General features: G+C 36.9%; 1 protein-coding gene across 3 annotated transcripts; it reads right to left on the bottom strand.

Moving 5' to 3' along the window:
* Positions 1-406: 406 nt before the first annotated feature.
* Positions 407-9,764, bottom strand: LOC144976399 (uncharacterized). 3 transcript variants are annotated; one of them, XM_078920664.1, is made up of 4 exons: positions 9,542-9,764; positions 6,781-6,870; positions 4,803-4,980; positions 407-3,670 (listed from the first exon to the last, which is right to left on the bottom strand). In XM_078920664.1, exons 1-4 carry the CDS (start codon positions 9,569-9,571, stop codon positions 3,102-3,104), a joined length of 867 nt encoding a protein of 288 aa, XP_078776790.1. In that variant the 5' UTR covers positions 9,572-9,764; the 3' UTR covers positions 407-3,101. The 3 variants fall into 3 exon arrangements, with proteins under 3 accessions (XP_078776790.1, XP_078776792.1, XP_078776791.1); XM_078920666.1 differs by having other exon boundaries at positions 9,568-9,762; XM_078920665.1 differs by having other exon boundaries at positions 9,405-9,543.
* Positions 9,765-18,061: the final 8,297 nt, after the last annotated feature.

Genomic DNA, 18,061 nt, shown 5'->3' with positions numbered 1-18,061 from the left:
TCTTGTGGTATGACACTCGCTTTCGGATTGGAATGTCTTGGGTTTGAGTTTGAGCTCGGCGCATAGTTGAGTCCTTGGCAAAGGCTCTTTACTCACATTCTCTCACTGCACTCAGGTGTAAAATGAGTACCTGGCTGTTAACAGCGTTGTCTCCATCGGAAAAACAGGCGTCATGTCTTGTTCTACATGTTACGTGTTGTTATTGGTCAGGGATGCCTGGGTTATTCCAGTCTTCCTTTGGAATAGACCATAGAGACAAATTTCTCCTATAAGATGAATAAAGGAAATTATTTTATTATTATAATTATTATTATTATATTATAAAAGTAAGCTCAGCTTTTTAAAAGTCAATGGTGATGATAACAAGTGCTCTTTCAGAGGAAAAAGTCGAGATCAGGCTATAGTCTTATAGTTTATCAAAAGTAAAAGTTTATTATCAAAAATAAAACGGATTGCAGTGTAGTGTAAATTAATTTGGTAAACAGGTTGATCACACTTCAAATATGGCTATGATGTCAGCAGTCAGCAAACACAATTTGAGAAATTAGGAAGTGCGCACCAGTGTAAGATAAAAATCTGAAAAGATGTGTATGAAACAGTGCCAGACAAAGCAAGAAAGAAAAATATAAGAAAAAAAAGCATCCCAAAAAATCAGTCTTCTTAGAGGGATGGTGTTTTTCTTGTATTCTCCTGTCTTACTTTGTCTGACACCGTTTCATACACACCTTTTCATATCTTTATAATCATAATTTACATAGATATAACTGAGCCCGCGGTTTTTTGGAAAAAAAATATTTCAAAATTTTTGCAAAGAAAATGATGAATTTGCAGACGAAAATAAGTAAATTTTGCAAAAATTTCGCAGGTTTCTAAATATGTTGTTTCACACCTAACAACTAACTACATGCAACCCATGTAATAAAATATCCCAGCGGATTACGCAATTTGAAACTTAAAATTATGGGACAAAAAATGGCAAATTTTGCCAGAAATTATGCTGATTTGGCAAAAGGCACAAAGTTGGGAAAACAAAATTACAATAAAAATCTTTTTGTTTGTTTGTTGCTTTAGGTCTCTTCCAACACAATTGAGGTTATATGAGAGACCGCTGAAACAAAAAAACAAGCAATCTAACAAAAATAGTACAAATGTAAATCAAAATCATAACCTAAAGATATCATAAGCTAAATTATAAATAACCAAGAACAAACAGGCAGAAGATTTACAGAGAAAAAAAATATCCCCTGTCAAAAATACAATCACAAACCAAAGAAGCAGGATAGGCTAGTATAGAGAAGAAGAAACGACATCACTATCGGATCGTACACCCATGCGAACATCATAGGTATATGATTCAAGGGTGATGCTCCCATCCAACCACCCGCCATAAAAATATTCATCATCGCGGGGAATGCAAATTTTGTAAAAATAAAAAAAAAAGTCAAAGAATTTGTCAAAATTTGCAAAATGCACAGATTTTGCGGTTGCAAAGCAAATCAGAAAATGTCCCCTGCGGCTGCAAGCTGTGCAAAAAACTGCAGGCCAGATATAAAGGGAGTGATTTTAAATCTCTTAAGTCATGTTGACAAGTCAAAAATCATTCTTGGAGTCCTAAGACCATGGTACAGTATTCACTAGGCCTTTATGGTCATGGGGCCTGTAGTGTCAGAGTTTATACTCATTTCTGTAATATTAAAAGAACTAACAATTGCTTGCTACCCTTTGAACAGTACATTATTCTGTCACAAAAGTACTTTTCAACAGATTTATAAGACCCAGCTACCTAAACTCTGCCAGGTGAACAGAAGGGTCAGAAAATGCCTCAACTGCACCTGGGACGGATCCAGTCCCTTTGCTTGTGAGACAAGGACTCTGCCTCTAACAATAAATTTAATGGGACCCCAGTAAGATCATGAGGCTGGAGCTTACCTTGGTTTCAATATAACATGGCATGGACAAAAACTAATGGTGATTGTGGTGACGCTTTAAATGTTACATTACACCACTTGTAAGGTTAGGGCTGAAACAAAGCCTCTTCCCTATAAAAGGGTAATAATAATAATAATATTAATAATAATAATAATAATAATAATAATAATAATAATAATAATAAGTTACTTATATAGCGCTCAACTTCCACATAAGTGCTCAGCGGGGCTTTACAATATCAATTTGTCATTCAAACATTCATTCATTGACACATTGATCGAAATAGATCCCGGGTTAAGTCGAGATTTTTTATGACTCCCTGTCCACCCAGCAGAGATTGGGCAGCTGGGTCTGTAAGATCTGGTGGAAAATAATTTGCAATAGACTAGCGTCATATCCAAAGGGTAGCAAGCAATTGTTATGTCCGATACATGCTATAGGAACCGGGATAAACTCCTGAAGGACTAAAAGAAAAGAAATTCAAAATTCAAATATGACATACTGGCTATCATAAGCATAACATGCGTAATCTCGAACCTATGTATTGATATATGCAATATTGTGACAATGGTCAATAATGTGTGTAATAGCAAAAATATATTATATATATATAAATTCTTAAATTAATCTCAGTTAAACAAGAAAAGTATAAAGAGTTGTGTCCAAGGCAATAGTAAATTTTCATTTTAAATCATATTTTAAAAGTTTAAATACATAATATATATCTTTTAAAAAGAGCAAAAATGAATCTCACAGCCTTTCTGAAGTATGTGGTAATTTGAATGGATATGTCTAGGTTATGTAGTAGAAGGTAGTAGTAGTAGTAGTAGTAGTAGTAGTAGTAGTAGTAGTAGTAGTAGTAGTAGTAGTAGTAGTAGTAGTAGTAGTAGTAGTAGTAGTAGTAGTAGCAGTAGTATGATGATGATGATGATGAAATCTGAAATGTGTTAAGATGAAAACTTAAACACAGAAGAAAAAAAAGTAAAATAAAAGTCATTAATTATTTCAATTTGGTTTTTGTTTTCTCAAACACATGCACTACTTTGTCGTGATAATAGATAATTTATAAAACACTTTTATCAGAAGCTCTGACTCATTTTCAAATGCTTTACAATGCTCACATGATATCACAAAATCATCAACATCACTGTTGACTTTAAACACGATTATCATCAACAAACCAAACGCCCACCAAATTTACAAAAGGAAGAGTGTTGCTGAAACTTTCCTTCTAAAACAATCACCTCAGTCCAGAATTTCATTCCTTTATCGCATTCCTCAATTCCTACACATCCAATGTGACGATATTTATCTTCATCACTATCAAATTTGAACAACAGATGCCGTTTTGTTGCCTCTTTGAAAATTCTCTCTTTTTCTTTCCGCTCCTCTTTTCTCTTCTTGGCAGCAGCAGCAGCTGCAGCAGAATCCTCATTATCATCATTATCGAAACTGTCATCATCGCTATCACTGTCTTCCTGATAGTCCTTTTCTTTAGGTACGCAACAAAGGTACCATTCGGCTTTACCAGATCCATCCATATAGCCAGCCACGTCAAATCTGTACTTTCCTGCAATTGGAGTTGTAAATGTTCCAAGATTAATGGCAGTCAAACCATCATCTTTCTCCGGTCTTCTTTCATTTTCTTCATTCTCTCGTTGGAAGCCATAAAATCTTGCAGGCTCTCCATTGTCATATCGTAAACAGTTCAGCGTGTTTGATATCATTGCAAACTTGATGTCTGTGAAAATTAAAAGAATAATTGTTTAGTGTCAAAAGGGCAAAATACAGCGAACAATACACTCACACTTTTGTTAAGCATGGCACTGTGTTTTTTTTCTCGCATCCTTGGCATGAAAAAGAAAGATTTGCGTATATGTATGCACATGTGTGTGTGTGCATACATGTTTGTGTATGCTTAAAAGAACATATTTTGGAGGGCACTGACATTGACATCATCCAGGAGCAAAAAGAAGCCAAAAAGATTAAACAGGGGCAGCAATGGAAGCCCAATCGATTGTGGGATTTAGGGATCATTTGATTTCTATCTCAAAGAATATGCAATGTTTAATCTACAATATATTGTTACTCATATTTTAAAGCCCTGTCATTACTGCTATGATATATGATAATAAAAGATAGTCAATATCATATGATTTGATTCATCATGACATAAAGAAAGTTAAAATATAAAAAGAACAAAATAATATTTATACCTGATGTGTTGCTAATTTCCTCTTTGGAAATCTTTTGCGTTGACAGTATGAAGGCGGGTATCTTACATGCCATCATGTACTAAAGAGCGGGATGTTACGAGCACAAAACAGCCGATTTAGTCACCGTCCTTACAACGTCCACTTTCTAGGCAAGAGACTAGCTAGTCCGAGACTATAAAACGTTCATGAAATCCGATTTTTTTAGTCGCTTGCTACATTTAGGCTTAAGACTAGCAAGTCACTTACTAGACTAGTAAATAACTAAATTTAGTCCTCGTTCATGAAAACGGGCCCTGGTGGAGAGTACTTTGCGATAGACTAGCATTCTATCCAAAGGGTAGCCAAGCCATTGCTATTGTCTGTTTCACCCTACAGAAACTGGGATAAACCTCCCAGCTCCATGGGCTTAACTCACTCAATCCTAGAGATTTTGCTATGTTACAAAATTGGAAAAAATGTATTAAAAAATGAGCATGTACATAGATGGTTTTATTCAACTACCATTAGCATGCAAAAGCTTAAAGATATTAGTTTTGATACTATGCCTTTAATTTGTTTCAGAAAAATGTAATAAATAGGGTAAACTACGGATATAGTCGGTGTTAAGGTTGAGTGAGTTAATGACTCTGAAGGACTACTGGGTAAACATTTACTCACCTTTCCTCTCTTCAGTTGATAAGAATCTGGCATCCGCATATTTATCAGACAGAGTCGGGGTAAACGACTTTGCATCCCGGTTTTGTTCATGATCTTTATCTTGTTTTTGCTCTAATTTTTTCTCTAGTTCCTCTCTTTTTTCTTTTTCCATGTTCATTGACATCTCAAAATCCATTACCTGTGGCATAGAGAGAGAGAGAGAGAGAGAGAGAGAGAGAGAAAGAGAGAGAGAGAGAGAGAGAGAGAGAGAGAGAGAGAGAGAGAGAGAGAGAGAGAGAGAGAGAGAGAGAGAGAGAGAGAAGTTTATAACATTCTTATTCAAATTTTTATAATTTAATAGTCTCCATTGATGAGTCGAGAACAATGACGGCAATAATAAAAATAATGGAATAGAATAATGTAAAGGATGAAGATTTTGGTGATATTGATGAAGATGATGATGATGATGATGATGATGATGATGATGATGATACGAATATGTTTATGGAAATTCACTCAATTACGTTCAAATCCAATAGAGGGACAAACAGAACAAGGTTGGCTTAACTAAAATCTCTCAAGTGCATCTAACCAGCCTACCTGCTTCAATAAACATCACTTTCAACTGTCAACCAGCTTCTTATTGTGTTAATCAGCAATCTCCATTATGAGAAGACTGTCCAATTAGTTTGTGGTAAACATTTAACTAACTCGGGACAGAAGGAAGCAGACAGAAAGCCTTACCAAGATTCTATAAAATTTAGACTGACATTTACTGTTCCTTGCTGATAAATTGGGCATAATAATATGTCTAAACTTTGGCTCACTGAAAAAAGTAACTCTACATTCTAAGTATCAGCACAATCAATATATTCACGTTAACCGACAAAGCCTTGCATGTGAAATATGTTCATTGTCTTCACTAGAGGACTGTAGACATTTTTATTCAGACAGACTTTCCTTTAATTATGAGTATCATTCATCGAGCTCTTTCACACTGTTACTGTTAGTACATGCTGGTACAGATTCATTGAGGGCCACTTTTTGGGCCCTCAATAGAAAAGAGTCTCTTCTGGGTTATGTGACCTACTGTTCGTACACGTATGGTATTATTGCTTTGTTCATGTACTGTGTTAGGACTGAATCTTTGTTATGCACCCAGAGCCATCCAAATGACAGGATGTTTGGAACACTATAAATCTATACAATTATCATTATGTCATCGCACTCTTGTCTTATTGAGGCAATGTATTATATCCAACAACTTGTCTTTAACGAACAGAATGTCCATAAATTGTTTTTGCTGCCATCTCTCCATGTTTTTTAACCTTTCCATTGTCATATCAATGATGAATAAATTATAGTCACTATTTCACAAAAGTCTTGAATGTCCTCAAGATTCAGACTGACAGCATGGTGTGGAAATGAAACAATGATGACATCACACTATATATATACACCATATATACATATACAAATAGGGCCATGTATCTCACCAATACAGTAATCAATTCAAAAATGTTTATGCACGCTCTGCAATATGGCACGCTGGAGCTGTGTGGCTGAATTTTATCTCTATAATGATATAGTCAATACCTCCCATGAAAATTGAATTTGGGCACGGTCGGATTCCAGCATGCTTTTTGGCTTCTCAAGAGAGCATGCTAGAATCCAGAGAGTACTGTACTAGCGTTATCCAACTTACTTATACTGATTATCAAACTTCTGACATCTTTAATTAAGATGTGTCATGCTATTTAATCTTAATAATGTTTATCCTAATCCTTCTCATCAATGTAGCTTCCTTATTCACTCACAACAACTTCAGGGGTTCTAATTAGGCTGGGTTTTTTTTTTCTCTCAAAAACACTGCATGGACAAATACGAAAATAAAATTTTCACAAACTGAATTTTTGTTATGGATATTTTAAGATTTGATACTACTGTATTATTGAAAATCATAACAACAGTATTTCAAATTTCAATTCAAATGACTTACCATATCCCTGAAACAGGCATTTTCTTCTGTCAATTCTAACAACTGAGATTTGAGTTTCTCAATTTCTTTTTTAAGCTCTTCCTCCATGGTCTGATTGAAAAAAAAAAGTTATTAAAAAAAATAAATTAGGTTATTCTCAAAATCAGCGTTCATTCCAGCACGGTTTTCTTGAACTCCTTGGGACATGTAAAAAAGTTTGAGGAAACTGTAGTGTGAGTAAAAACTGTACCTTGCCATAACAACTTGATGGGGCTCAGTGGTATGGTCTTTGCTTCATAGCCGAAAGATACTCAATTCGAACCAACACATTATGTAGTCTTCAGTAAGCCCCCTCTCCTTAGTTCAATTTGCAGTGCCAGTCTTTCCGTGGAATAGAATTTGCTAAAGACTAGCATTCTATCCAAAGGGTAGACAAGCCATTGCTATTGTCTGTTTCACCTTTTATAGAAACCGGGATAAACCTCCCAGCTCTATGGGCTTAACTCACTCAATCCTAGAGATTTTGCTGCTTTACAAAATTGGAAAAAATGTATTAAAAAATGAGCATGTACATAGATGGTTATTTATTTACTTTATTGTTATGCTGAGAGAGATTACTGTCTATACATGGCATGTTACAAGGTGTTGGTGTGTATGTGTGTGTGTGTTGGGGGTGGGGGGGGGGGGGGTTGAGAGGTGGGAGGCGGGTTGCTGTTTCACAACATTGATTTACCGTTGTAGCCAACCATTTAGCAAATCATGGCTCGTGGCCTTGAAATTGGAAGAATGGCGAGGTAATAAGAATCAGCAGTGAGGTGTTGGTTATGCGAATGGCGATGGAGTGTATAAATGGCTGTGAGTGTCTGAAAATTCTTTCTACATAGCTGCCAACTTTTCAAAATGCAAAAACGTATTATTATGCGCGGTGCGGCGCGGACGCCCAATTCATGTCTTAAAATGGCATATTTATTAATGTACTTAAGTACTAGAATGGTCAGAACTGTAATACTAAGAAAAGCTTACCTTTATCATCATACTGGGTAGGCATAAGTGATGGGGAGGTGGTGACAGAAGCAGATTACTGAGGCTTGGGCTTAACAGCCTCCTTTCCTTTGTGGCGAAAATTTTCTCCCAAGATAATTTTTATCACATTTTCTTCTTCTTTTTTTTTTTCTGGATTTTTTTTTCTTTTTCTGGATTGGCCAAATCGTACTAAGTACGATTTTATCGTACTGGTTGGCAGCTATGTTTCTAATATAATCAAATTAAGTAACTAAAATTCCCAAATTTATTTATCAACCCTTTTTCATTATGATCTACTTCGAGAAAAGACTGATATATGTGCGGCATTTGTTTTGGTGGTATGACATTTGCCATTGGATCAGAAGGTCCTGGGTTCGAGTTCTGCACTAAGAGGTGTATATTTGAGTCCCTGGAAAAGGCTCTATACTCACATTCTCTCACCGTACCTGGCCCTTAACAACGTTGTCTTTCGGAGAGAAAAAAATGTAATATCGCCTACCAGGCGTCATGTCTTGTCCTACATGTTAAGTGTTGCTGTTTTGGATAGGACGACGGACCCCTTGTAAAGCGCTTTGAGCATGTTTAGTAGATGTTGCACTCTGTAAAAGCTCTGTAGAGCACCACTTCGTCATCGTTATGCACTATCGAAATGTTATTCATTACATGTATATCCAGACATCAGCCACAGCAAAGATTACAGAGCTTAAATCATCCTCAAGGAGAAAAGAGGTACAAAAAAATGCTGGAGTCTGGATCCTTGGATTTAATGCTGCAGTGCCTTATCAACTCAACCATCTCGTTACTAAGAGGTTAAATGACTACAAGTATTAAAAAGTATGTTACTTAATAATAGTCTTATTCTGGCTGAAGCACTTGTGAGTATTTTACAATTCTAACCCGCACATTGCTTACCCACCATCTAGATAGGTAATAATAAGTGTGTTACACAAATAGTAATAGACCCAATGGTTCCACACTAAATTGCTGGGACTTTGGTCCTTGGAGAAAGAAATAATAATAATAATAATAATAATAATAATAATAATAATAATAATAATAATAATAATAATAATAATCACAATATTCATCAACTCTTAAGAGAATAAGGTAGGCCTTCCGAAAGCTCCTCGTGCTACCGGAAACAACCCAAATATTCCCTCTACTAACCCTTATAAAAAAATAAAACCTAGATAGTACCGTTAACTAACCCTAATAGGAAAAACAAACAAAACACCCTAGCACATTTACTAAGACTAAGACTTACAACTAACCCTAATAGACGAAAAAAAATCCTCCGTTCTCGAGCTAATCCTGAAAGTGAAAGGCCCCCCCCCCCCCCCCCCCCCACTCCTTTTCCAAAAAAAAACAAAAAAAAAAACGAACAAAAAACAAAAAAAGAAAAGCAAAAAGAAACTAGGACTGCTTTCAATACTCCACAAAATAATCTTATCCATCAAGGTTTGCTCTGGAGTTTTAAAAATGCTAAATACTAAATATATTAACAAATTGAATAAATAAACGCATGACAAAAGATCCATCACAGTGAAAATACAAATTGAAAGAAATGCTACTAGCTACGAGAGCTTTCGGAAGGCCTACAAGAATAAGCACTTTTATTTCACCTTCTTCGGAGATATCAAGTCTGGATGCTTCTCAAGAAAGGGGAACTTTTATTGACTCAGCACAAACCTTACTAGACGGAAGACGTCTATCTAAATCTATAGCAGACTATGTGTGTAGGGGTGAGGGGCAATAATACCGTAACATTACGCTTGATTTCCTTACACATTGGACAAGCTCCACACAAGCCTAGATCGATTGTGTGTTATGTTTATTTATGTCAATGCTCCCAAAATGTAGGGAGAATCCTCAGGCATATTAATCGTGCTAACTGAACCGAAGCATCGCATCCCCGAAGTTCAAATTCCATCCAACAACATAAAGTCGGGAATCGGGATCCTCTGTAGTTCAAATATAAATATGCCAGATTGTAGGTATGGTTGTTTACGGCCATTTATATAAGTTTTCAGTCCACCAGTGGACTGAAAACACAGCTGTGCATTCAGTCCACCTGAAATAAAAATATTTAAAAAGGACCAATTATCGTCTATACTCGTTATCTTAATCGATAGTGACGACATTAATACTGAGCTATTGTAGGTTAGGCATCATCAGAAGTGGACAAGCATAACATTTATGACAATTTGACGGCTTAATAATATCATTTACAGCGTTTTATTTACTTTCGAAAAGTCTTGATTGAGATTTATTCGAAATAGGGAGCCTGGAATAGACAAATTCTTACCATGGTTGCCAGATAGCCATTGACCTGGCCAATTTGGCCAAAATTGGTCACACAGATAATCATTTTTCTATAATTAATTTAAAATTTACATTTATATCTGCGCTACGAAGCCACCTGACTGTTCATAACATTTAATAAGGTCTTTCCTTCGATGCAACTTCTATTTTCTGGTTTCAAATTTAGATTTTTCAGATTATTATTATTTTTTAAAATTTATTAAACAGAGAAGTTAAACCTGGGTATTATCCACCCGAAACCATCACATTGAAAGCATCAAAGGGGCAATAATAATTCTTGATGTCATAAATGGATGAAAATAGATGAAAACTTAGTGTAGATCTGAAAGCCTTAAAGTAATTAAGTGAATACATTATTTCGAATGCAACGATTTGCATAAAAACGCCAAACTGACAACTTTTTACAGTGTAGAAATTGATTGTGTTTGAGAGTGTTAGTGTTGTCGGTAGATATTTCATGATATCTGTTTTACTCAACGAACTTTCAAACTGACTCTAAATTATAAAAGGAAATCAAGTTATCTGTTTATCCATCTGTGCAAACTACATTTCTAATTTTCAAATCTCAGTAGAGTTGTGCGCCGTATAATTTTTTTATTGGCTCAATGGCATAATGTTCTCCATATAATAAGGCTATATTTTTTAAGAAAGGATTTTTGACACTTTGATAAGTAATATCCATTTCCTTTATAAAATATACATGTGATCAAAGTCTAACATTTTTCTACATTTTAAAGTTCATTTCAGATCTCTAAATCAGACGATATAATTACCCTGATTGAAGACCTGGGGTCATTTATTATAATGAGTGGTTCATTGTTTCCTTTCTTCCTTGCTTCTTTAAGCTTTGGCCATCTTACCTTCAATCCAGAGCTGCCAAAATGAAATTGTTAAAATTCATCGTTTCCAAGGGTAAAAGAAAAAGTTTCACTTTAAATAGCTTAAGGAATAAACAATCCGTCTTCAGCAGCGGCGTGGCGTATTGACGGCGTATGGTGGTGCCATGATTAGAAGAAGAAAAAAAATCTAAAACAGTGAACACGGTTAAGAGGAGAGAGCACATGTTAAAAACTCTCTTTTTTGGAAGGGGGGGGGGGGGAGGGTCGATGGTTTCTACGAGTGGACAAAACTCACAAAAACAAATAATTCATGAAAACATCAAGCCACAACACTGAGATACAAGTCCCGTATGAAAAGGTCTTTGTAATTATTCTTTGTCCACCATTTAAAGGATTGGTTTTGGTCGATAATGCAATCAATATGTGGTAAATGTAAATCAAAAGAGAAAAAAAAAAAAACCTATGACAGAAATTACTTACTTTTAGTTCTTGTAAAGAAAATCTGCACGGCAATGTTTCATCTCTGCAAATCTTTTTATAATGTGTTTATTGAAATTTGGAATGGCATCTATTTCAGCTTTGTGAATTGACAGAATCATTAACGAATTTAACCGCTCTGTGTTTCATTAAATTTCGCAAGAAATTTTTCACTCTTTTAAGGGTGCTAAAACAACGTTCAGGATGTTAAGAATTACGATGGAAGTGGTTAAGGTCACTATAGCCTATAGATATCCATGATTTGTCAGTGTTTGTTGTATCTGTAAAAAGTAGACAATAAAAACAAAAGAAACGTTTTTTTTTTTCTAAACTAACTGTGAGCCATTCATGCCTGTCATACCATGCCACTGAAAAAGAGCGTTTTCGAGATTTCCACACCTGTGTTAATTCAAAATCAGTTGGTTGGTGAGGAACTAGTCTTTTTATTTCTAATTTGTCATCTAGTGTCAATCTCCCAAACGGTCGGTGAAGTAAAGAGTCAACTTGATTCATTGCAATTCATTGTTTAACAAAACAAAACTTCAAAGTATATCTCAAATAATGGAAATCAGTGGACTACGATTAATGATTGCACAAATAAAAGGTAGATTCAGATCTTAAAGCATCACAAAGAATAAATCACTCCACTTAAGTACTTACAAAATCTAAAAACACACCAAAGTATAACTGTTGACAATCTTCGCTTTCTTTCTCTGACTCACACAAATACACACGCACAAACAAACAAACACACACACACACACAAATAAACACTCATACACACGTAACCATCAACTCGGCACCACAAGCAAGAAAAATGTTGGTAAATTCGTCCACAATGCTTCGTTGCAAAGAATTACTTTATTCAATAATCGTGAAAAAGAGTTGGGGGGGGGGGGGGGTTGATATGTCATATTAAAAATTTTATGTTGTCTTTCTTTGCTGCTTACAAATAAACTTGACAATGATCAGTGTTTTTGACAGTTAATGTAATATTTTGGATGGCCGAAGTTACCCTAATTTGGCGCATCCCCCCGTCCAACGGTGGAGCTCTCAGATCCTGGCACAAGTCGAGGGGTTTTCCGCTATTTGAAGATAGTATAATTCGACCTAGTTTCTCGCTCAATCAGCTGTAGCGATACTAATGGATAGAGCAATTAACTGGAGCTTGGATTGCTTTGCACCACGGTGTTTGATTGAGTCACTACTTCGCGGAGTGATGTCACCAACACACGAGTCGGCGCAGTGCGTGTTTCGGAATCTTGAATAGAGTGGGGACTAAAAAGGCAGTATGTTGTTGGCGAGTTGGCGAAAGACGGTAAAGTTAAAATTTCTCAGTTTTATTTTTAATTAAATTATGCTGTTAATGATTTTTAAAAGATTGGTACGGTGCCTGGCACCATTCGATCCAATGGCCCCACGCCACTGGTCTTCAGCATGATCTATAAACGGGCCAAAGTCCTGAATATTTGTTCTAAGGAAGTAATCTTTCCGTTACAGCATGATTTATTGAGTCAAAGAAACGAATGCAGTCCTTGGAGCCAAAAAATTTGTGTTTCGTAGTACTAGGCCGGTCTGGTTAAATCCCTCAGCGCCATGATTCGCATTGGGCCTGGACATAAATTTTCCTTCCATTTTGTCCGATCTTTGCCTATAGATATGACCCTCGTACAAGAGTTCCACTCACCTTCGTTCTTCGTCTTTTCAACTATCATGGACCTTCCATTTTTACATTCTTTTTCCCTCTAGAGTCCATCCCAAAGCTACTGCAGAATCGTCCTTCCCCCCCCCCCCCCCTTTCCTCAAGACATGCCCAGTCCAATTCCATTTTTTTTCCTTCTCAGAACTTTATCTGCCTCTGCAACTTATCCCTGTAAAATCTCAACCCGTAAATTCAGCTTTATTTTAAATTGAGCTTCTTATTGAGCGCAATATCCACTAGACGTGCTTAAAGTGCTTTACAAAGGGTCCATGACCAACAGCAGCAAGCAATGTGTAGTACGAGACATGGCGCCTGTTAAGCGATATTGCATTTTCCCCCGACAGAGACAACGCTGTTAACGACCCAAGTAGACGAGAGACTCCCCTCCCCCTTTCCGTAGCTTGAAGTAAGGGGGACTTCAGTGAAAACGAATCACCCTCTGGACCTTGATGATCCGTCAACTTGAAGACATGAAAACATCAGACGTCTCCTGATATCAGGAGCTTGGGCGGATATCTGACGGACGAGATTGAAATTAACCAGTAGATTTTTAACCGATCAAAACATGGAATTTTTGACACACGTGCTCGGACAAGCATATTTGTTTGTATAGATAGAATGCGCTTGGCCAAGGAGTTCACAACATTGCCATCCGGAAGTATAACGGACCAACACACAAACTCTGTGTAACCATGAACTTTTATAGTCTGGTTAATACAGTTTAGTGAGAACAACTCACAAACGTGGATGGCAAAAACAATAACAAAGGCCCGAGTGACGTCATCTGCATACTATCTATAGAAACATTAACGTGAATGAAATCGACCTCTCTCTGATCATTGTTATTGTTTTTATTCCGCCAAATTGGTGACTAGTTATCACACGATTTTCTCGATCATATTATATAAAAGTTTTAAGTTTACACCAAGGACAACTATACTGAAAGGACAATCATATGGGATCTTCAGGCAACGCTAGTGGGGGCCAACAAAAAATAGAGAAAATTTACACCAAAATAACAGCAGGGGCATTATTATATGGCAAGATCTACCTTTTTAGAGAGTGATTGTGAATTCTGGGTCCAAAAAAATATTTAATGATTATTATTATCAGCAGTGAATAAGAGTAGCCAAGAAACGGAAAGGATGAGTAGTTAGATACTCTAAAAACTGACCTTATAGTGATTGATTCAGGATGATTTCTTTAGAAGCTTGATTAATGAATGTACATGTAAAATGATGATGAAGATGAAGGTGAACAATTAGATGAAGGGGAAAGGAGATGTAAAATATCAACAAAGGGAGGTAATCTGCGGAGGATGATCCCAAGAAAAAGATGAATACCAAAATACCTACTAAGGGATACAATAGTCGGATTTTTAATGCACCTTTGTCTTCTTTTTCTCAGCTGTTCACAATGTACAGCTGCAAAAATTTGTATGAACCTCTGGATCATTTTGTCCTTGTAAAATATTTTTTTTTTCACGAATTTTAAAACAATAGGAAAGAATTTCACTTATTACAGCTATATTAAAATCGATAACTAGTAAGTATTGGAATCTAAATATGATTATAGTGTCAAAAATATGATTTTCCGCTTATCCATTTTGAAGAATTTGTTAAAATGGAATGTTCGGTTAATTGAAACTTATATGATGTTCGTACAGAATCCGAATATGACGGAACGACAGACATGTTTACATTTTATAACAATCAATATACGTTATTGATGAATACAAATGAAAGTGAACATTACGCGCTTCCAACATTATTTTGATTTCAAAGTTTTGAGAAATATCTTGTTCTTTATGCCAAAGAGGATTACATAAATTTAATGTAGACCAGTCAAAAGTAGAAATTCATCAATTTATGATACAATGTTTCCACAAATATGTGCTTGTGTTCAACAACAATAACATGCAAAACTGAGGGTTGGACGTCTTTTGTAGTTGTTCCAGGTGACTATAAAGTGTGTTACTGATGCTTGGATTTGGTGGGAGGAATGTGCATCTCAGGTCTTCAAGAGGTTTACATTCAAGCAAGTGGTGTGTTACTGTTTCATTGGGGTGTTGACATAGGGGGCAGGAAGGGGATGTGTCTTTTGTAATTTTGCTTAAATGGTTGTTGAGCGGTATGTGTTGTATTCTTAGTTGAAAGATGATGCTTTGCTGGTGTCTTCTGAGTTTATTTAGGCAATCAGTCTTTACAGGAGTGGTCATATGGGTAAACATACATCTACCCGTGGTGCTCATTGCCCAACTGTTCATCCATTCTTCTCTCTTATTTGTTTTGATTATTTGTTTCGCTGTGTCTAAGGATACTGGAATTGATGGTTGTAAAAGTGTTGATCAGAGTCTGGCTAGTCTGTCTGCATTGTCATTTCCTGGTATATTTGAATGTCCCGGTATCCACTGGAGAGATAAGTCTACTCTGTGTGTTGTAAGGAATTCATCTAGTTGAGATCTTAAACTATTGAAGGTTGAGGAGAGTTTATCTAAATCTAGAGCTTGGAGAACCGATTTGGAGTCTGTGAAGATGACAGTGTTTTGAAGTGTTGAAGGGTTTAGCTGGAAAACAGAAGAGAGGTGTCGCAGTGAGGCTTCTATTGCAACTGCCTCTGTGATGATGTGGTAGTGGCGGTTGAAGGAGTAGTGGTAGCGATGATGATGTGGTGGTGGTTGTAGTAGTAGTCGTGGTAGTGATAATAATGTGGTGGTGGTTGTTGTTGTAGTAGTGGTGGTGGTAATGATGATGTGATGGTGGTGGTTGTAGTAGTAGTGGTAGTGATGATGTGGTGCTGATGGTTGTAGTATTAGTGGTAGTAATGATGACGATATTGTAGTGGTGGTTGTTGTTGTAGTAGTATTAGTAGTAGTAGTAGTAGTAGTAGTAGTAGTAGTAGTAGTAGTTGTAGTAATGATGATGTGGTGGTGGTGGTGGTTGTAGTAGCAGTGGTAGTGATGATGATGTGGTGATGGTGGTGGTGGTTGTAGTAGTAGTAGTGGTGGTAGTGATGAAGATGAGGTGGTGGTGGTGCTTGTAGTAGTAGTGGTAGTGATGATGATGTGGTGGTGGTTGTAGTAGTGGTGGTAGTGATGGTGATGTGGTGGTAATGGTGGTTGTAGTACAAATGGTAGTGATGATGATGTGGTAGTGATGGTTGTAGTAGTAGTGGTAGTGATGATGGTGTGGTGGTGGTTGTAGTAGTTTTAGTAGTTGTGATAATGATGCAGTGGTGGTGGTTGTTGTAGTAGTGGTAATGATGATGTGTTGGTGGTGGTGGTTGTAGTAGTAGTAGTAGTAGTAGTAGTAGTAGTAGTAGTAGTAGTAGTGATGATGTGGTGGTGGTGGTTGTAGTAGTAGTGGTAGTTGCAATGATGATGATGTGGTGGTGGTGGTTGCAGTAGTAGTGGTAGTCATGATGTGGTGGTGGTGGTGGTTGCAGTAGTAGCGGTAATGATGATGTGGTGTTGGTGGTTGTAGTAGTGGTGGCAGTGATGATGTGGTGGTGGTGGTTGTAGTAGTAGTGGTAATGATGATGTGGTGGTGGTGGTTGTAGTGATGATGTGGTGGTGGTGGTTGTAGTAGTAGTGGTAGTGATGATGATGTGGTGGTGGTTGTAGTAGTAGAGGTCGTGATGATGATGTGATAGTGGTGGTTGTAGTAGTAGTGGTATTGATGACGATGTGGTTATGGTGGTTGTTGTAGTAGTAGTAGTAGAAGTGATGATGATGTGGTGGTGGTGGTTGTAGTAGTAGTGGTAGTGGTGATGCTGTGGTGGTGGTGGTTGTAGTAGTAGTGGTAGTGAAGATGATGATGTGGTGGTGGTGGTTGTAATAGTGATGGTAGTTGTGGTAGTGGTAGTAGTGATGATGATGTGGTAGTGGTGGTAGTAGTAGTAGTAGTTGTGGTAGTGATGAAGGTGTGGAGGTCATTGCAGTAGTAGTGATAGTGATGATGGTAGTAATACTAGTGGCAGTGATGATGATGTGGTGGTTGGAAGGGGGGGGGGGGGGGGGGGGGGGGTATCCTTGGAACAAATTGACCTCACCGGAATTTGACGGAAGTTGCTCGGAACCCGGAATTTTTTGCTCCAGACCGGAGTTTTTTTCCGGTGAAACCGGAGTTTTGGCATCACTGACTACAACCACAGCCATTACTACAACTACAACCACCACCACATCATCATCACTACCACTACTACTACTACAACAACAACAGCCATTATCACATCGTCATCACTACTACTACTACTACTACAACCACCAACACAACATCATCTTCACTACAACCATTATTACAATCACCACCATTAGGATTTGGAGCTTTCCTTCATTTGAAATAAGGAAACTTTTGGGCTGTATTTGGCAATGTGTTTATATATCATAATTTAGTTCTAATCAGTTATCTATTTAGATCTATACAATATTTAAACACGATACCAAATACGATCCAAATTCCCTTTTTTGTGTGTGCGGACATTCCTCTTTCGGCATTGAAATTCCTCCGAGTGGTGCCTGAAATTCCTGTGAGTCAAATTGAAAATTGACGTCTCTGCAAGATTTACTATTCTCGTCAAATTTCCAATGCCCGTATCGAAGGAGTTATCTTTGCCCATTGATTTGACTGTCCGTTAAAATGGTGCCTCACATCAAAGTTGATTTTATCAAAACTTGGTTTTTACACTCTCCCTATTTCAAACGGTCATATCTCGGTAATTAATAATCAGAATTTCATAAATTTGATATCGAATTTTAAAGTATGAAATAAGCCATGACTGGGTACCAAAAACCCAAAATTGAAAAATGCGACTTAATGCGGAGGGTCACAAAAAATTAGGTCATATCAGCGCCAGTGAAAAGGAAGAAAATGGGATAGCAAAAAATTCTAGGATAACAATTAAAGCACTCAAGAAAAGATAAGAGAAAGTGGAATTGGTT

Source organism: Berghia stephanieae, chromosome 7 (genome assembly GCF_034508935.2).
Source record: "Berghia stephanieae isolate SIO BIC M18660-M18661 chromosome 7, UCSD_Bste_1.3, whole genome shotgun sequence".
NCBI lineage: Eukaryota > Metazoa > Mollusca > Gastropoda > Nudibranchia > Aeolidiidae > Berghia > Berghia stephanieae.
Note: the sequence above shows the minus strand (reverse complement) of the source record. Positions and strands in the feature narration are given on the sequence as shown.